This window comes from Geospiza fortis, unplaced genomic scaffold (genome assembly GCF_000277835.1).
Source record: "Geospiza fortis unplaced genomic scaffold, GeoFor_1.0 scaffold118, whole genome shotgun sequence".
Classification (NCBI taxonomy): domain Eukaryota; kingdom Metazoa; phylum Chordata; class Aves; order Passeriformes; family Thraupidae; genus Geospiza; species Geospiza fortis.
The window spans coordinates 2,406,336-2,426,365 of record NW_005054380.1 but is presented as its reverse complement, the minus strand read 5'-3'; the positions used below and the strand labels follow the sequence as shown (position 1 = coordinate 2,426,365).

At 42.8% G+C, this 20,030-nt stretch overlaps 2 protein-coding genes across 3 annotated transcripts in view; both read right to left on the bottom strand.

Annotated features, from left to right (window-relative positions):
* The window catches only part of MTERF4 (mitochondrial transcription termination factor 4), a 1,707-nt gene extending 1,350 nt beyond the window's left edge, over nucleotides 1–357 (bottom strand). The window contains exon 1 of the mRNA XM_005425114.2: nucleotides 335–357. Coding sequence (XP_005425171.1) covers nucleotides 335–357 — 23 coding nt within the window. The remainder of the gene's footprint in view (nucleotides 1–334) is intronic.
* Nucleotides 358–596: 239 nt separating this feature from the next.
* Nucleotides 597–19,650, bottom strand: PASK (PAS domain containing serine/threonine kinase). Of its 2 annotated transcripts, none has more exons than XM_014308669.2 (16): nucleotides 19,365–19,650; nucleotides 18,465–18,694; nucleotides 16,754–16,924; nucleotides 15,270–15,410; nucleotides 14,534–14,668; nucleotides 13,620–13,904; nucleotides 13,157–13,256; nucleotides 11,483–11,657; nucleotides 7,992–8,845; nucleotides 7,156–7,337; nucleotides 6,501–6,668; nucleotides 5,623–5,748; nucleotides 4,890–5,024; nucleotides 3,296–3,495; nucleotides 1,903–2,036; nucleotides 597–988 (listed from the first exon to the last, which is right to left on the bottom strand). In XM_014308669.2, the coding sequence occupies exons 1-16, from the start codon at nucleotides 19,525–19,527 to the stop codon at nucleotides 825–827; spliced, it is 3,363 nt and encodes a 1,120-aa protein (XP_014164144.1). In that variant the 5' UTR covers nucleotides 19,528–19,650; the 3' UTR covers nucleotides 597–824. The 2 variants fall into 2 exon arrangements, with proteins under 2 accessions (XP_014164144.1, XP_030916159.1); XM_031060299.1 differs by having other exon boundaries at nucleotides 18,465–18,655; nucleotides 19,365–19,569.
* Nucleotides 19,651–20,030: the final 380 nt, after the last annotated feature.

Sequence of the window (20,030 nt, the reverse complement as noted above, 5' to 3'; positions counted from 1 at the left end):
GCAGGAACAGCCCGGTGCCCTCGGGTGGGCGGGCAGGAACAGCCCGGTGCCCTGGGCAGGAACAGCCCGGTGCCTTCGGGAGCGCGGGGCAGGAGCAGCCCGGTGCCCCGGGCAGAGCGCCGGGCCCGCTCCGATGCCCACCAGGGCCAGAGCCAGGGCGCGGTGCTACAGAACGCAGGTGAGGGCAAGTTGTTGGAGAGAGCAGGGTGCAAAGCTGGATTCAAAGCTAATTAGTAATTAAGCCGAGTCCTGGTGCTTCTTCGCACAGCTGCAGCAGCCAGCTTCCTAAGCAGCTGTCTTCCTCCTAAGCAGCCTGACTCCGGCTGACCCGTACCCCAAAATGTTCCTGTTACCCATGTCTCAGTCAATAAATTCTCTTTACTGAATCTATTTTTTCTTCCCAATATCTCTGTCTCATCAAAACCAAGGACTGTTTTCCTGAATATAGACAGGACACTGATATTTAAAAAAAAGGACACTACCAACCCACCCCTCGCACCCAAATCATGCAATTACATGTCTGGTTTTAGTCTGCTTTGTGCACACATACTCCAGAAAACCAACAGACATGTTATCATTCATTTATTAATTTACTTTTCAGAAAAATATATAAACTACATATAAAAAGTAAAACCAGTCAATAAAAATATTTATGAAAAATTTAAACAACATTAAATATTTGCCTCACATTTTTTAAACATGTCCTGGGTAAAACCAGCAATAAACTGAGTATATGTGGGTATCAGCAGGCAGCCTTCCAACGGGACCCATGCTGCTAACAGAGAGCTCAGACTTTTTAAAGTCGTTCCTAGCTGAAGAAGCCTTTAGAGCGAGGTGTCAGCTGGCTCAGCAGAGGCAAACACCTCCTGCCAGGTGTAGTGTGCCAGGTTCACAGGCTGGCGCAGCCAAGGAGCCTCTGCCAGCCTGGCCAGGGTCATGCGCTGCTCCGGATCGGGGTGCAGGAGCCCGGCCAGCAGATCCATGAGCCCTGGGCAGAGACAGCAGAGGATGGCTCAGGCTGGAGTTTAGGCAGGTTGGGAATGAGAGATACAGTCTGTGTTCAAAGAATGACATCTCCTGAACTCAGCAGCACTGAGCAGCTTTCCAAATCATCACAGAACACAGAATTAGGGAGCATTTTTTCGGTCTTCCCCTTTATTTCGGGTGAAAAAACACTGCTCATACTTTCCCAGATCTGCTCCTTTTGGAAAGCAAGTTCAAAAGGGAAGAGCTCTGTCCTGGATTGCCAAGCAAACTGTATTCTATTTGCCATCTGTATGGCATTTGTCTTCTGTTCAGTGGGCAGTTTTTCCTTACCTCTTCCACAACCACTCCTCCCTCGGGAGGGGACATCTGCTGATAACAGCTATTGGATGTCCCTGCATGGCTGATAAGAACTACAGCATCCCACTGGGAGATGTGAGCCCAGAGGGAGGAGCCAAGCATTGCTACCTGGGTATAATCTGGAGGTTCTGGAACACCAGCACAGCTTCTGCACTGGATTCCCAGAGGAACAGCAGCTGCCTCTTCTTCCACTGGATCTTCAGGGGAAGATTCCACCCTTTTCTACAGGATCCCCGCTCCAGCAGAACCACCCCTGACACTCCAGGAGGGCTACAGCCACCATTCCAATTGGACTGCCACCAACATCCTGACCCACAGGGTGTCAGGTTGGGTTCTGACTCTGTCAGTGCTGTTTTAGTTTACTGCATTGTTTATTTTATCTTTTTATTTTCTTCCCTAACAAAGAACAGTTATTCCTGCTCCCATATTTTGCCTAAAAGCCCTCCTCAGTTTCAAATTTATAACAATTCAGAGGGAGGGGGTTTATATTTACCATTTCAGATGAGGCTCCTGCCTTCCTTAGCAGACAGCTGTCTGTTCAAACCAAGACAAGCTCACCTTCAGACACAGGGTGAGGAGGACTCAGGACAGCTGCCAAGGCCTCCTCCAGCTCACAGAAGGGATTCTCCCCAAGCACCAAGGTGTAAAGGGTGATGCCAAGTGACCACATCTCCAGCTCAGGGCCATGGTACCTGTGCAGAGATAAGCTTGCTTCAACTCAGATTGCAATTACAGAGCTGTATGCTAAAAATGAAAAGAAAAAATGGGCCTTGAAAGGCTTTGCTTCCAATATTTATTTTAACATAGGAAGTTTGTGGGGATTCTAAGAAGGTTCTCATGTGTTTGAGGAGTCTGCATTATCCTTCTGCAGGAAATAAAACCAACCACAGAACAGCCAACCAGTTTCTGTTGATGAGTATGAGGTGTAACATGCACCCAGACTTCCACATACATAAACTGGTGACAAGAACTTACCCCACCACCTTCTTCATCATCAGCCAAAACTGTCAAGTAAATATTTAACTGCAAGAGCAAACACATCCTCCCAGCCCTTTCAAAACAAAAGTTACTTGGAAAAAACTATAAACTATCTCAATTCCATCTGAGAAAACATGCCAGTTCCATCACACAGTGAGAGGTGGAACTCTCAGGGCAGAGCTGCTTGCTTCACCTTTCATCTCATTCCCAGCATGAATTTCCTCTCCTCCTTGCATTGCTTCTCCCCCTACTGCTTTAGGAGGAGGACCCATGGAAACAGCTGTGAAGCAGAAGCAACATCCATCCACTACAGCAGTAATTGTAAAAAAATACTGTAAAACTGTAAAATCCCCTGGGATGGGGAGGCTTCCTTGTGGAGCAGCTAGGAGAGCACCAGCTGCCAGGTACAGAGCACTTGGAGAGGGACAGAAGAGGGAAAAGAGCCAAGATTTAGGCAGCACATCCAAAACAGCAGCAAGAGAAGCTGCAAGGGAAGAATCCTTGAGTCCCAAGGAGTACAAAAATCAGTGGGGAGACGAACAAGGATCAAACTGCAAAAATTCAAATAGAGGGAAGCACGTAGAAAAGAGAACAGAGAGGATGAGAGTGGGAGGATACAAAGCACAGACTTGCAAGGAGAAGGTGCAATCAACAGCAATACCTGCTTGCTCCACCTCTCTGAAAGAGCAGCTTCTGCTAGAGAAAGCCTGACAACAGATTTAGAAATTACTTTGTACATACTCAAGCTTTTACAACTTAATTTCTGTCACTAGAGTGCCCTACTTTGTATGCACTCAGACCTTCACAGTGATTTCTGCCACTGCAGTGCCTTAAATCTCGCTGCATTTCCTGTGGTTGGATACTCTAGCAGCATTCCAATGGCACAGCAGCTTGGCTTCTCAGTTCCAGGCCTGCCCACATGGGTTATTTTTGGTGTGATGGCACAAAAATGACTTTTCAGAGGGTGACATACGGTTTGCCAGACAGCACTTCTGGTGAGCAGTATTCAATTGTCCCACAGAAGGTATAAAATAATTTCCCAGGTTCCAGGTAGGCAGCTGAACCAAAATCCACTAATTTAATTGTGAAATCTTCAGCAATGACAATATTTTCATCCTTGATATCTCTGTGAAGGATGTTCCTACAGTGGAGATACCCAACAGCTGATACAAGCTGGAAGAGACAGAAGGAACAGGGTGTTACTACACAGAGTCCCTGAATAATTGATGTAGCATCACAGCTCTCCCAGAGCCACACTTTGGCTTGTTTTGACACTGCCTAAACAAGATTTACATCCTAATTATGGAAACTGAAATGGCCTCAGGCCTGCCTGTCATCACTGCTGCAGTGCTCTTGGAAGAGACACTTTAAAGAGATTTTGCTGCTTTCATCTCACAGATGTGCAGGAGGAGGGGATGCTGCAGTCAGGATGTGATTGAGAGCATTGCAGCTACAATCCTGCAAGTTACTCTATTTTTATCCCAGCTTCATTTGGAGGGTCCTTTGGTTTTTCCAGCAGGATATTTTACTGTGTGCCTTCCATGCTGCAGGATGACAAAGCATTTGAGAGCCAAGTTTGGTATAAATAACATAGTCACTCCTAAACCCCATTCTTTTTCCTGCACGATTCATGCTTTAATGCCATAATTAAGGATAATATGAGAATGATATCACCTTGGAGATGATCCTGACTCCTACAATGTTTTTAACAAGAAAAGCAGATGGCTGAGGGAGAAAAGTTTCTATTTATAATACAAATCTGCCTCTGCAGAGAAATGCAGTGCAGATCTGAGGGAACAATTCAGCCTTGCAAACCCCAGGCTGGGTTAAGGAAAGGGCTGATCCATCACAAGGCTAAAGGGACACCTTTGGCTTCCATCTTCCATCAGCACCCCAGGTGAGGGTAGGGTGGGCACAGCAAGGGTGTGTTGGGGGGTTACCACATGCACAGCAATTCCTGCATACCCTAGAGCAAGGAATTTACTTCAAAACTCTGAGGAGAAATTACCTGGGGACTGCTGCTGTGGTTAACTCACTAAACAAAGGACAATTCAGCCCTCAGGCAAGCTCCTGGCTCATGGGAAACTACCCTGAGTTACTTTGCATTATGCCACCTTAAAATCCAATATAATTTCTTGATTTAAAGAGCAGAGCCCTTTACTCCTGTAACCAATCTAAACTGAGCACTGAAGTAAGTGAAAACATGGCTTTTTGAAGCCTTGGGGCAGCTTCTGTGAGTTTTCCTCCTCCCTCAGAGGAAATGTGAGTGCTACATGAAGTGTCTGGGTGACAGGGGCTGTGAGCTGTGCTGGTAACAGCTGAGGGGCCATGGCTCCACAGGAAACCCTCACAGGCAGGAAGGTCCTGGAAAGGCTTTTTTGTTGTTTCAGAAACCTTAACAAAGTTTCTGCAGGCAGCATTTCAATCAGCCCTAGAGAATGGTGAGGAAAGGTTCTGCAGGTATTGAGCACAACTCCAGCGCCAGTTATCAGCCAGTATTAACCAGAACAGTGTCCTTGTTCTTGCATTAACCAATTCTCACCTGCATGTAGCAATTCTGCTCTCACCTGTCTGAATATGTAACTTGCTAATGGCTCATCCAAGTTGGGCTGATTATCAATAAATGTAAAGAGGTCCAGACCAGATCCATGCTTCTCCATCACCAGCTGGAAGAAGCACTCATTTTCAAACACATCCAGCACCTATAAATAAAAGACCTGCTTAATCATGTGCTTCATCCTCAAAAAGTGCCTTTTTTTTTAACAAACACTGTTCTCCTCTTGGAGATTTAATTGTATATTATAATCTTTAAAGTCTCATTTCACTGAGCACAAATGTTTCTAGAAAAGAGTACAGAATTAAATCTGGGAGGAGAATTAAATCCAAGAGGAATTTCTCTTTCTGAAGCAAAAAAACCAACCAACCAACAAAACACCAACAACTCCAAAACCAAAACCAGCAACCTCAAAACAAAAAGTATGAAAGAAGATGTTTCCAGATTATTTACTGAACTGGTTGGTACATGTTCAGATGTGCATCACACTTCCAAGATATGCATCTTATCTTGAAATAGCTTTTTTTCTGTTAAGAATCCCATCTTCAGATCAGTTTGGGGTAAAAGTGTGGACAATCTGCTGTGACCTACCCTCCAAAACAAAGCAGAATAAATAGGTTCCTTTCTCTCCTGGAAAGACAGACTCAGTAAAGGACACTTCACGCCTGAAGAGGAACATCAGACACCCAGCATCCAAACAAACCACCTGGTGCAGTGCAAACTGCATCAGTTCCCAGCCACTGTACCTTAATGATACTGGGGTGCTGCAGCTTCTGCAGGATTGCAATTTCTTGAGTGACCCTCCCCAGGTCAGGATCATCCACCCAGCAGTCCTCCAGCACCCTCTCCTTCCAGATGAACTTTACAATAACCTACACAGACAACAGCATTCAGCATCATCTGCCAAAGCATGCCTTGGAGTGTCAGGTAAATTAATTTCCTGGAAATCTGTTAGTGCCTTATATTACCAGAGGCATGGAAGTAACCCCATGTGAATAGCTCAGAGTATATTTGAATGTGTTTTAATTAATTTAATCCTGGAAGCTAAATGACACACATAAATGGAATCTATTTATTGCTGCTCTGAATTCCAAAGGCTTTGGCAAGCCAGCTCTCTTATCAAGCAGTTACAGCACATGGGTGCAGTGGAGGGAAAGGAGCACTAAACATCCATGCAAGAGAAACACCAGAACCTGCCCTCTGAGCACCCAAAATACTTCTCCTGGAAAAGAGGAGGTGCCATCATCTTAACACATCTACTCCTCATTCTTGAGTCATGGCACAATACAGATTTTGAGGTTTGCCATTCTCTTTAGTAACAGAAGACTAAAACCCATAATTCTGTTAAGATAAATGTCTACTTCTTCCAACAGGTTCAATTAGCTGCATTAATTAGTTCATTAACTCGTTCTGCACCTGTTGTCTCAGGTAACATTTGTACACAACACCAATGCAAATGTTTTGCTATCCTGTTTCCATTACAGATTTCTGTTTAAACAAAACAAAGCCCCAAACTACCAAAGAGAAGCTTTTGACAGTATAATGTTAACAGAAAATGAATGCTCTAACCTTTCAGTATGCATTCTAAATTATTATTGCAATAGAGCAACAAGAAATACTTCACCTCCTGCTGATCTTTCTTGCTCCTGGCACTCCAGACAAAGCCAAAAGAGCCTTTGCCAATAAGATTGAGAGTGCTGTAATTTTTTGCATATTCTCCCTCACATGCTCTTAATCCTTCAAGATCTTCAGCTCTTTGGGAATTGTTGAAAAGTGAAGCTGATCTGATGGCCTAAGTACAGATACATAGGTTACAATAACAGCAAAAAATGAGCAGGCACAGAATCACATTTATAAAATTAATAAATACTGAAAAGAACATACACATCTGCAAGAATAGATAAAATGAGGAATCCTTGGTAGAACTGCACTACATATATAATATGTATATATATGTGTATAAATGTTATATATATGTGGGTATAAATATAGATAGATAGATAGATAGATAGATAGATAGATAGATAGATAGATAGATAGAGAGTATCCTGCAGTTTGGAACTGCACTGTTCAGGCTGGAAAGGTAACACCAGAAGTGTTACCAAATAGCAACTGAGATTTTGTTTTAGTATATTAAAAAAAAAGTAGGGAAAAAGAGAAACAGCAACATCCACCCCACCAACTCATGTCATTAATATGAAAATCTTCTTGACTTTAGCTTCAGCTTAGCAGTCAAACAAAGAGAGAAATGCTCAATATTCAGAGGTAGGATTTCTTACTTCTCCAAGAATTTTAGTAGAAAGATCAGCAACAGACTGGGAAGAGTTTGCCAAGCTGGCAAGGAGATGCTGAGTCTTTGCTAGAGCTTCTTTTTGGCTCTGTGAAATGTCTTTCACCACCCAGACACAGAAAAGCACAGTGGGATCCTGCAGCTCTGCACATTTCACCTCAAAGTGTATGCCTGCAGAAAGAGGTGAGGAAATGAAAATGATAGAATGTAACTTCAGTGTTGGACGAGACCACAGATGTTTTAGGACAAAATTCTGAGCTCTTGACAAAAAATTCAGAATTTGGGGAACAGCTGCTCAGTAAAGAATCATCAGAGGGGCTGACACCAGCACAGCTCTTCTAGAGGTACCTATCAGCTACCTCCAGAGTTCCCTCTCCAGCAGAGACTTGTCAGGGTCCAATTATGATTATTCATTTCAAACTGTTATTCTAGATTACATAAAAACAGGGATTTTATTCAACAAGCCACTGGATGCAGCTGAAGGAGTGAATGAAGCAAATTCCATGATACAATTTTAATTTACAGTTTTACAGTGGAGTTTGTATTTTCTGTTCAGAAAAAGTTATCAGGTTCAGACTTTTAAATTGTGTTTTGAGAGTATTTCTGACTTTTTAGTAGGGATTAATTTCTTACCAACTTTGTATTTTATACCACCTCCTTTTCTGATACTCTCTGGGTAGACTTAAATACCATTTTTTTTCTTCTAGATGCTTCTTCCTTTGTCTCCACTGTGAGCTTCTAACCAGAACTGCCTGCATTTTGCAAAACTGTGGGTGAAAAGGAGAGCCCAATAAGAGTTTGGGAAGGAGACAAGGCTTCACTTACTGAATTGTGAACCATCTCTGTGACAGCAATTCCCAGTGTAGCTGCCTTCCAGAATCTCCCAGGTCAAAGGAGCTGCTGGATTTAGCCTGCCTTCTTCTTTCACTGGGGTGGATGTTACTTTGATCTCCACATTTTGCTGCCTGAGGAACTGACAGTGTTCTTCAGGCCTGCCTTTGCTTTTCAGGGGATTTCTGTTGGAATTGTCCCCCACAGTTTCTGCAAGGGTTTCAGGTTGCTCAGGAAATGCTTTGGAGGATTCCTCAGAGTTTTGTAAATGCCTTCTGGAGGCCAGCCATCCAGAATCAGCTCCTGTGGCAGCAGCACTCAGCAGCTGCTTTCCTTGATGAGTGGAAAAGGCATTGTTGGTCTCAATTATCACATTGGAGCAGCATCCTCCTGCAAGAGCTGCAGTAACACCTACAGAACGCTCTGAGCTCCCCTTGACACCAACATTCAGCCCTAGTACCTCAAGACCAGAGCAAATACAGTTCAGTTCAGATTCTTTCACATCTTCAGAGGTTCTGGCAGCTCCTGGTGCACAAGCACTGCAGACTGGTTTATTTCCTGAGCAAACACCACAGTCAGTTTTTCTTTCACATGCAAAGAAGGTGGAAGGATCATTTAGCAGGCAGTTGTCAACAGCAATATGCTCCAGGCTGGAATGTTTTGCATCACACATCGAGTTTGTTTTTGACACATGCCCTGGCACCATGTGGCTTTTCAAGTCCTGTCTGCAGGTCAGAGCTGTCCCAGGCCATGGCTCATCCAGTGTTGGTGTTCCAGGTGAGTTCCAGGTGGCTGCAGAAGGCAGCTGCACTGGGTCACAGGCTGGGCCATTTAGAATTTCTTCTGGTCTGGAACAAACAGGCAACGGTTACTGCAGGAGATCCTGCACTGGGACTGCTTCTCTCTGCAGTCTCCAAGTTCTGACCTAAATCCCACTGTTGTGAGTCAGGTGATGTGAGGGAGCCTTGCAGAGAGCATCTTTTGAGAATTATTTGGTCCTGAAGTTTCCACTATTTTACACTGTGCCACTGCTCTGATTGTGTCAAGCCAGTTTGTGGGATAAGGCTCTGGTGGGCTGAGAGCCCATCTGGAGCAAGGCTGTCCTCAGTGCAAAAACTCAAAGTTATCAACAACATCATGATTGCAAAATAAGAAAACTGTCCTACTGTATAATATCCATTTAAATATGGTCATTATTTAAAACCTGGACCAATAGCTTTATTTCAAGTTTAAAAGCAAAAGGCAGAAAGCTGTTTGCACAGGCATCCAAAATCCTGACAAATTTACCAAAGAAGAGCAGGTACACTCAAATGACCCTCTTTCTCTATGGATAATTTCATTTTCTAGCTTAATTTCTAAACATAAATCATAAACCATTTACCACCACAAAAAAACCCCTAATACACATGGAAGGTATTTTGCCAGTTGATGGGGGTGATGGAATGGGCACAGACACCAGTGGAAAGAATGGTCTTATTTTACTATAAATATTGAGGCAACACAGAAGAAAAAAGATACATTTGATAAAACAATAAGGTTACTACCCACTCAGCTTTAGCAATCAGCAAAACCAAGCAAGGTGATGAATCTAATCATTACTATAGGAGAAAGAAAAGTGATTGAGAAAGATCCATCAGCAATTGCCTAAATAATTTACCACCATCCAGAGTCTGGAATTGCTGGCAGCACCTTTTTTCAGTGAGGACCTGGAGAACCCTTCCCAGCAATTGGGAAAATCCCATGCAGTGCATGCACTTGTAGGTGAGGTCACCAAGTTTGCCCAAAAAAGCGGTCCAGTTTTATAGGCCCAAATCAAACAGTCCAAATGACTTTTTGTGCAGAAAACATCTGGTTCTGATGGCCCACTCCTCAACCAGCCAGGGCCAGGGCACAGAGGGTTTTGCCTAAAATATTCTGCTAACAAACCTCCAGGATATCTGTTGGGACAATTCCTTAATATGCCTTACACAAAGTTATACAAATGCCTCTACAACAGCAGGTCTGGCATTAAGAACAACTAATATAAATGTTTTGATCATCTATTTTTAACTAAAGAACTTTGATGGTATTAATACCATCATGCTCAAGATTCATCTTTTAAGTCAATTTGGTGCTTAGGCTGCTGTTCAGGTCTCAGCAGGATATTTCCAGTCCTGAAAACAGAAGTTCTCTTGTCTGTCCAACAGGAGAGGGATTCTCCATCTACCAGGGTTTGGAGATATGCTTTGACAGAAACCCAAGCCCTGAAAAAACAGCTATTGCCCAGCTACCTGTAATATTTTAGACTAAATCAATTAGTTTTATGTCAGGCCATTAATAATGGAACTGTTCAGGAAGTATGCAGAATATCTACACTGGGTCACTTGTGTGATGATTTTTTAAAATGATCACATTTCAAACCTTTTTATCCACCTAAAGTGTTTGCTTAAAATATTCATTGATTTCCAGAATAATATCATGTTCAAAAGTCTCGAACAGGGAACAGCTTATAATACAGCTTTATAGAGTTCATATAAATACATAAGAAATAAATAAATGCAGAACTGTACCTTTAATAATCCATCCATGGCACAAGGATGTAAAACTGTAAATTTTACAGTGTCTTTTAGAAATAAATAAATGCAGAAACTGTACCTTTAATAATCCATCCATGGATTGTACCTTCAATGATCAATCCATGGCACTAGGTATTTTGCAAACATTTCCATTAGTAAAAATGCAGCATAGAAAAAACAATGAAGCAGAGCACTTACAGTCCTTACTTACAAGTATGATATGAGAGATGTAAACCAGGAGAGCACAAAAACAAAATGACACTATCAGCCACTTTAAAAAGCAGCAAGAGCTGTGCTGTAATAGTCTATACCTTAAAATGGTTAGTAAATATTTACTGTGGTGGAGAAAACCACAACTGTAGCAGAGCTGTAGCTAGAATTGTTAATGTGGAAGGCTTAAAATTTGACTTAAGGTAGGCCATGAGCATCAGATATGTACTTCTACAGAATTTATAACCTTGTAACAGGAAAAAGACCTGGAAATGTATAATAAAAAATGGCTGGACTTCAGGAACACAGTTTTAATGGATGACCTGACAGTTATGCCAAGCACGAGAAGGAATAACACTTAGAATTCCCTCCAGATAACCTGATTTCAGTGCAACACCAGCTGGAAGGAGATAAACATCCACTATTTATGATTAGTGAGCCTAATTCCCTTAGTCTGGATGAAACATTTGGTCCCCTTTAGAGCTGGAATTTCTGTAACTTTACAATGGTAGCTTGTGCAGATATAAATAAAAATCTAAGGCAGGGCCAGCTCAGCCTGTCTTGCAAACAGCACTCAGATTCTAAAGGCAGCAAAGCATGGAAGGCTCTTGCTACACCTTCCCACAGACATCAAACAGGTGAAAAAATCAGCTTTTGCTGGTGATTGCCATCACAGCTCTTCATTTTGCCAAGTGAATATGCAGTCGGTGAAATGCCTACCTATTATTGGGGGTGGATGCTGCTTCAGGAGGTGAGGGAGGAGAAAAGAAACTGGTCCCATTCTTTTGTTTATTCTCATCATGTATTAAATTGTCATCTTTGTGTTGTTGCTCCAATTTCTGCTCTTCATCTCTTGAGAGAAGGTGTGCTAAAGATGCAGCCAAGAAGCTGCTCTCTGTACCAAAGAGGAAACAAAACCACACCAATTTAAACTTTTATATTTAGGTTTCAGAGGCTACAGGGATTAAAAATAAACTTGGAACTGCCTTGGTCTGTCTTTTTCCTAAGGAACTGAGTATAAAAGGCTTGACTGAGGCAAAACAGTCAAAATAGAAGCATTCCATTCTACTTTGAAGTCACCACATGCAGGAATCTACATGTTTTAGGGTTGCCAAAATTTGCTTTTCTAGCAAAGCTCTTGGGCAGATATTGGTATCACATGTTAGCTACTTGAATTGAAGTTCAGAGGCCTAAAAAAAAGCCAATAATGTAAAGAGATTGAAATTAAAATGATCATACAGCAGCAGCATTAAAAAAAAAGCTTAAAGCACACATATACAGCCCATTCCAAACCCATATAATGGAAAGGTTTGGACTGGATTTATGTAACTCACTGAAGCTGTAAGATAAAAAAAAGAATATAAACATGTTTGAAAGAAGAGGAAGTTAAGGTCTTTCCTTCCCCAGTGACAACAGATCAGAAGAAAAACATGAGTTTGGAAGATGAAGCAAACCAAGTATTATTGCTGCAGAAGAAGGCAATGAGTGAACAAATCTAGATTTGAATCTAGAGCAATTTTTAATTAGTAACAGCTGAGTGCCAACAATGTTTCCTCACTGAAGAAATGAACTACTCCTGGATTAGAGGCACCATTTCATCCAAGAATTAACTAAGAAATTGTACACTGTCTACTAACTCTTCTTTGTTCCAGTGGGGTGCATTGGTTTCAGCACAGACCTGCATTTCTAAGCAAAGAGAAAAAAAATAGGGGGAAAAAAAGGAGACAAAACCAGCCTAAAATGTGATATGGATGAAAGCATGAACTTGCTGGTGTTCTCTGTGTTGGGCAGAGCTGGCTGGAAAAGACAGATATGGAAACATGAGGCTTCTTTGCTTCTGTTTATTCATGCTGTGTTCAGAGAAGTAAAATTTTGGTAAATTCTGATGCAAAGTGCATCAGAGGAATAAGTGATGCCTCCCTGATTGAAATATAGCAACCATAACATTGACTATTAGCCAGAGGCACAAGCCAATTCAGAATATTCAATTTTTCCCTTAAAATATTAAACCTAAGTAGCTACAGCTCTGCTGCAATACAGTCACAAAATCTATATTTTACACATTTTAAAATACCACAGGGTCCTAGCAGGGAAGGGAGGGAAGGGAAGTGCTTGTTAAGTACAAAGTGTTCTCTGTGCTCACTGTGATTTCCAAATTGGATATTCAGTTTTATCTTCTTGGCAACAAAGAGAAAACCCCTATCTTAGGTGAACAATTCTCTTTACCTGAGGTTATAGTGGAAACCTGATTTTAAAACTGCATGGAGGGGCATTGCTTTTGTGAAGAATGTTCTCTTTTTTGTGGGTGAACCTCTTGTCTCTGCTCTTTTCCCCTTGGTTACAGCAGCCAGAGCCAGCTGTGGCAGGCAGTGACACCTTCAAAAAGGCACTCACCTTCTGTCCCTGTGGGATCATCCAGAGGAGGGAAAGGCAAAGAACAGCCACTGCTTCTTCCCATGTTGTTATAGAAACCAGGGATCAGGAATGTAATGTTCTAAAACAAAGAACAAAACCTTATAAAGCTAAGCCAGCTCTCACAGGATGGAGGCAAATGCTGACAATCCCTGTCTGGGAGCCTGATTCTCATGGACAGCCAGGCAAAAGGGATCCACATGACCAGGGGAGAACACAGAACTGTGCAGTTTGCTTTGGGCTACTTTAAATCCATAGCAGCTCCTCAGCTCTGCAAGTCTCAGCAATTCCAGCATGGGAATTCTCATGTCATCCCACACCTCACTCACCAAACATGTGGAACACAGGGGTTTTGGGATGGCAAGGAGTGTAAAACAGCTTCACAATTCCAGTGGGAATGCTGCTACATGTAGCAGTCTTCTGGGAGGATATGAACTTATCTTACCTTTCCCAACAGATCTTTCTTCTCATAGCCAAAGAGCATTAAAGCAAAACTATCTGTGATGCCACAGATGATCCCATCTGACTGGACAGTGATCAGGCCACTGATGGTAGAGAAAACCACAACTGTAGCAGAGTACTGATAGCCTGGAAGAGATCCTTCTGCCTGTGGAATCCCATCTTTCTGCACTGCTTGCTGCTCCTCCAGATGGGTGACTTCCAGCTTTAAACTGAGTGGAAACATGGTGCCCTCTCTGCATCGGCCTGCAGCTCGCTGGATCCTGAGGTTCTGAATCAAAGCAAGAAAACCCAACCAAATAAAACTCAAGCAAAACCTCTAATGGAACAAATGTTTTGGGTTTATGGCATTGTTCATATAAAATGACACAGGAATGCTCAGGAAAAAGGAGCAGGAAAAGAAAAGGAAGCAATCTTGTGAGTATCAAAATGAACAACATCTGTTTTTTTAAGGATTTGGAATCCAGTGTTGAACTACTAAATAAATCTCCTGAAGATGAAGACCAGTCTGTGCTGCAGCTTTTCAACAAATTAGGCATTCACAAGAAAGCCTCCTTCAACTCCCTATCTGCCCATTTTCATGGCATTTACAAGACCTGGGTAATTCTTTCACTCCTCAGACAGACATGATTGAAATGGGCTAAAGAATTAGAAGGAATCTTAAAGAGCTTACAGAGAGAGCACAGTGTCTTACAAAGGTAGGAGTGAGAGGTCAGGGCATGGTCTCATCCCAGGTTAGGAACTCTTCAGACAGCAGCTCCTCAAAAAGGCAGCCCACCCTTTCCCAGGGGAATCAGGCTTCTCTCTGAAAAAGCTTTCTTCTGTTGTGAAAGGAGAGAAAGCAGCCTGCACCCCAAATGGGAAGGCTGTGGAAGAATGAGGCTGGTGCTCATACCGTACCTTTGGGATTTTTTTGCCTAGAGGAGGGATCTGCACAGAAGGAATCAGATGCTTTATGTGGAGTCCAACTATTGCTTCCAACGTTGGGTAGCCATGGAGATGAGCATAAAGGAGATCACAGGATGTAATGTTTCCCTGGGGAGGAAAATTTACAGGAGTGTTAAATTTTTAACATTTTAGCCCCAGTCCACTCAATGCTGTGACAATGGTTTCTGCAGTTACCTAAGCAGTGGCAGGAAATTTCATTCTGCAGTCTTTGGTGGACACAAGTCACTCAGCAAAAGCAGACCCAGCATAAACCAATATTCCCATACCACTGTGCAGGGAGCCTGCCCTTTGCCTGGAGAGAGGCAGAGGTGTCCAGTGCTCCTCACAGAACTGTTCCTCAGCCAGATGATCCCTGGACATCCAGGGACACAAGGACATCCCAAAGGATCAACCCCCTGCCAAACCAACACTGCTCAAGGATCAGACATCCCCTGAGGAGAGTGCATTTCTGTGTGGGTTATCAAATACATCAGGGTGAGCCTCACCAGGGATCCAACACAGCTCCTGCATGCTCAGCCCTGCTTTGCCCCTGCATGGACACACCCCATGTTCACAAACAGCAACCTGTGCCTGCTGCCTTTCAGACACCTTCCACTACCACAAATCCCTCACAAACTGCAGACACCTTCCACTTCCACACAAACCCTCACAAGTTGCAATCTTGTTTGATCCTTAGGAAAACACTTACCTCAGCTGTGAAGGAGACACGAGCTGAAAGTCTCTCCACTGGTTCCAGCACAACCACACAACGTTGGGTGTCTTTGCTTCTTATTTGCCTCAGCCACACTGAGACAGGGATCTTCTCATTGAGGTGGCCAATAACATCCACCTGCCCACCAGATTCAGAAATGGAGACATTACTTACTAAGACTGTAGTTACTTAGAACAAATTTCAAACAGGAGTAAGACACTGAGCCAAGACACCTCCCAGTCATCATTAGAAAAACACCATTTTTTTACTACTTACTAGTATTTTATGGGAACAAACATTTTAATACAGAGATTTTTATGCAGTTTTAATACAGAGATTAAAATGTCTGAAAATAAGACACAAAATGTCGTTACTTTTGTATCATCTCTCCTCGCCTCAGGAAATCTAAAGGCATAAAGACTTCAGAATAATAAATGTCCCACTCTAACACCTTGCACTCAGTGTGAAGTGCCTCTCAGAAATGTCCTATTTAAGGGATGTCCCATGGTGTTAATGAACATTCCCCATTAGTAACACAGTCCTTACTTTCAGCTGCAAAAACAGCAGTTTAATTTCTTTTGGGAGGAGAGTCTTCTCAGATCAGAAAATGTTTATTTATCTTATAGCCTGCAAGGCTCATCCCAAGCCTTTCATGATTTTTATATTATCTTGACAGAATGGGTTTATGATTTACACCGTGACTCCTATAAAGTATTTGGAACAGCTTAGATTAAGTGCCTCTGTCAAACATTTAGTTTTAATTCTCACTGAATCAAACTTAGGTCTTTGCCCCCACCCCATATCCAGCTGAGGATTCAGGAAGATAAGGCTCTGAGATACCAACAATTTCAGTTCAAAAATAACACACCAGAAATAATATGAGCTCATTTTCCAAGGACTCTCTAGTGGCAGCTCACAACAGCAGCAAAAGAAAATAACATGGAGATTTTCTCATGCAGTTCTCTTATAAATAACCCCATTCCAGACAAAATATCAATTGAAAAATATCTTTTTCACTAACTATGGTGTTTTGACACAGACATTTCACAGTATTTCAATGGCTTCAACCTTTATAATATGCACAATCCAAATTGAGATTTAAAATATTTTTTAAATGAAATATTTTTAAAAATTAAAATCTATTTTTAAGGACCAGACAATTGGGAAATTTTCCACAATAGACTTTTTCCTTGTTAAGTAATTTTTTAAAAATTTAATGTCCTTTAAGTTCTGATTTGATCATGTCACAGTGACTCCACGTGTTGACAGCTGCAAGGTTCTCATGGGTGTCCCCTTAAATCATGTTTTGCCTTTTGAATTTCCACATCTGCAAACTTTTAAACCAAATGACAAATGCCCAAGGAGTTAAATATATCAGGAAATCATATAGAAAATGTTAAAAAAAAAAAACAAAAACCCAAACCAAAGCCTACAAAACCACTTAATGTGGTAGAGAATATTTCCTTGAACATTTGACATACCACAGCTCCTGAAACCACTGATGAACATTCAGAAGTCTCCAGGTACTCCTCACCCACTGCTTCCCATGCCTCTTGGCCAGATTTGGATATCAAGTGGGACAGCTTCTGACCAATGAGTTCCTGACTACTGCACCCAAGCAACTTGCAAGCTTGGTCATTGGCCACTAGGATCTAGAAAAGAACAGAAAAAACCAAACCTAAACAAAAAATAATTTTTTTTAAGAGCTCATCATCTCCTCAGGTTGTTGCTTTTAATGTCTCATAATATCCCTTTCTTTTGGTGGAAATAAAATGGTCCTTTGCAATTCTGAGTTCATTATAGATTCTTATTCTAGGACATCCCTTGCCCACACACCTTTTTGATTAAGAGGTTTTGAGACATTGCTTTCCTTTTAGGTTTCCTGCTTTCTTTTAACTGTAAACAATGACATCCATGGAGGCAAAACTACAAAGTTGCATTTGCAAGCAAACCTCAGGCAAGCCACAAAATTGCATCCAAGCTCAGAGGTGTGCAGTGATCACACCGGTCACTGGCACCCTGGAGCCTGGGCAATGGAGCAAGTTGGGACTCGGTGTCTCCAAAGTGGCCAAACCCAAACTGCCAGTTCAAGCTAAAACATGGCACAGCTCTTTAAAGGCATCAGGACCCAATTTTAGATTCCTCTCAGGAATCCAGGAACAGAGAAATTCTTTCCCTCCCAATGCAAATGAAATGTTTACTGGGGCAGATAAAGAAATCTTGCGCCACCACAAACACATTTCAGGGTTGGTAGTTTACAGAGAGAAGGCTTGAAGCACATTCTGCTCTTCCTTTCTTCCCTTGTGTCACTCCACATTCTTATAGAAACATTGAATCACAGAAAGGTTTGGGTAGGACAGGACCTCAAAGATCATCTATTCCCCCCCCTGCCATGGGCAAGGACACCTTCCACCAGCCCAGGTTGCTCCAAGCCTTATCCAACCTGGCCTAGAACATTTCCAGGAATGGGGAGACCACAATCTCCCTGAACTGTTTGAGAAAAGACTCAACACATCCTTGTTTCTGTTATTATCCTGTATATTCTGCTATTATTTTGTGTATTTTGCTAACTACAATGGAAATAATTTTGCTACCTGCAATGGAAATAAACTCATCAGCCTTTAGAAGACCACTGAGCTGGAGCAGAGTACAAAATGCCTTCATGACACTTATTACTGCAGATTACAGAGAGAAGGCTTGAAGCACATTCTGCTCTTCCTTTCTTCCCTCATGTCACTCCACAGCTGCATTCTTACAGAAACATTGAATCACAGAATGGTTTGGGTAGGACAGGACCTCAAAGAACCAGACAGGACCTCAAAGCCCATGCACTTCCACCCCCCTGCCATGGGCAGGGACACCTTCCACCAGCCCAGGTTGCTCCAAGCCTTATCCAACCTGGCCTAGAACATTTCCAGGAATGGGGAGACCACAATCTCCCTGGCCTGTTTGAGAAAAGGCTCAACACATCCTCACTTCTGCTATTATTCTGTGTATTTTGCTAACTACAACCTGCAATGGAAATAAACCCATCAGCCTTTAGAAGACCACTGAGGTGGAGCAGGCTACAAAATGCCTTCATGACACTGATTACCTGAAGACACACAAGAGCAAAACAGACATTTCAGCCTGCTCTCACACAACTTGTAGCAGTTTTGGGCAGCTCAGTGCTGCAGGCTGTGCTGCAGGTACCTCTGTTGTGCTGGCATCCACGGTGAAGATGGCTTGGTTGGGGTTGCGTGCAGCAGCTGGGAGGTGCTGGCTGGATTCCTCCCCAGCTGGGGTGTGCAAAAAGGAGCAGGAACTCCCAGGGGAAGCAGAGAGAGGGACAGAATCCCACTGAGCCCACGAGTTCCCAGTTTTGCTGGTACAAATGTTACGAGCTGTCAGAGAGGACAAACAGTAAGAGCTCCACTTCTCCCCTGTGAAAACATAAAGGTCAGCAATGCTGGTGTAACAGGTGTATCAGATGAATGAATTAAAGAATAAAAAAGCTGTCAGCTGAAGCAACTAACAAGTAATCCCAAAATACATGCTTCTAGATTTTTAAAGAAAATAAAATCAGTGAAGCTAAAGAAAACAGAAAATATTCTAATAAATTTATATCTTTTTTGAATCTGGAACACATAAACTTAGTCCATACAACTTGCCAACATTCATAAGTTTTAACCAGACTAGTTAACTTTTACTTTTTACTTAACAGTTTTTAAAATGTTTTGAAATCTCTCTAATTAAAAATGAAACAGTCATTAAATAATTTGCAGTAAGTGCTCAAGCCCTTATTAAAAACAGCATTCGTTGGAAGACACTTAATTAACTGTTCACAGCATGTGGCATTGAAATACCCGTGTCCACACCAATGTTCTAGGCTACAAAGTGCCAAGTGATTGCACTACAATTTTCAAAGGTTCTGGGAGCACCTATCCAGTAATGTTTTCTCCATAAGCTCTCCCAGCCTGCAGCAATTCCACGTCTCACTGAACAAGTGCAACCTGGCAGATACATATTGCTGTTGTCTCTAGGTTTGAGGAAGGGGAAGATCTGAAAGTGCCCAAAAGCTCCATGGGAGCTCAGTCTCACAGGAGTACTCACCAGGCAGTGATGCTCCAAGCTGACAGAGCCCAGAGAGGCGACTTCTCCTGCTTTTGCTGCCCGAGGGGAAGGATCTACTCAAAGTATCAGAGTCATTCAAGTGAGTAAGGACTAAGCCTGCTGATGAAGACACAAGGGCCCCTTCAGAGGGGCTGTAAGCCATGATCACACTCTGGTCACCAGCCACGTCTCTGGAGCCACCATCTGCAAGAGAATCAAAGGACAGAGTCAGGCTGGCAGCAGGGACAGACCCTGGCAGGTGACGATGCCTCCCGACCCAGCCACAAGCCTGTGGTAACAGCAGAACGCTCATTCCTGAGCATCCTGTTATGTCTGTAAGGTTATTACAAAGTGTCTGCCGACTTGGCATCCCGCCCAGGGGAGGGTTCCATCCCTCTGTGGACTTTTCATTCACTGAAAAGTTACTGAAAAGTTGCATTCCGTGATCCTTCTGTGTCCCCTCCAACCCTGTGCGATCAACAGGACTCCGCCAACACATTTCTCTCAGTCAGAGCCGCTGAGCACCCAGCCAGCACCCTCCCCACTTTCTGCTGGCTTTGAAATCAAAACTTTTGAGTAATTTGGAAAGTCACTCGCAGTTTTGAACCAACAAGTGGAGCGCAGCCTCCCTCCCTCCCTCCCACCCAGGGAGGCGGCCGGGGGCCC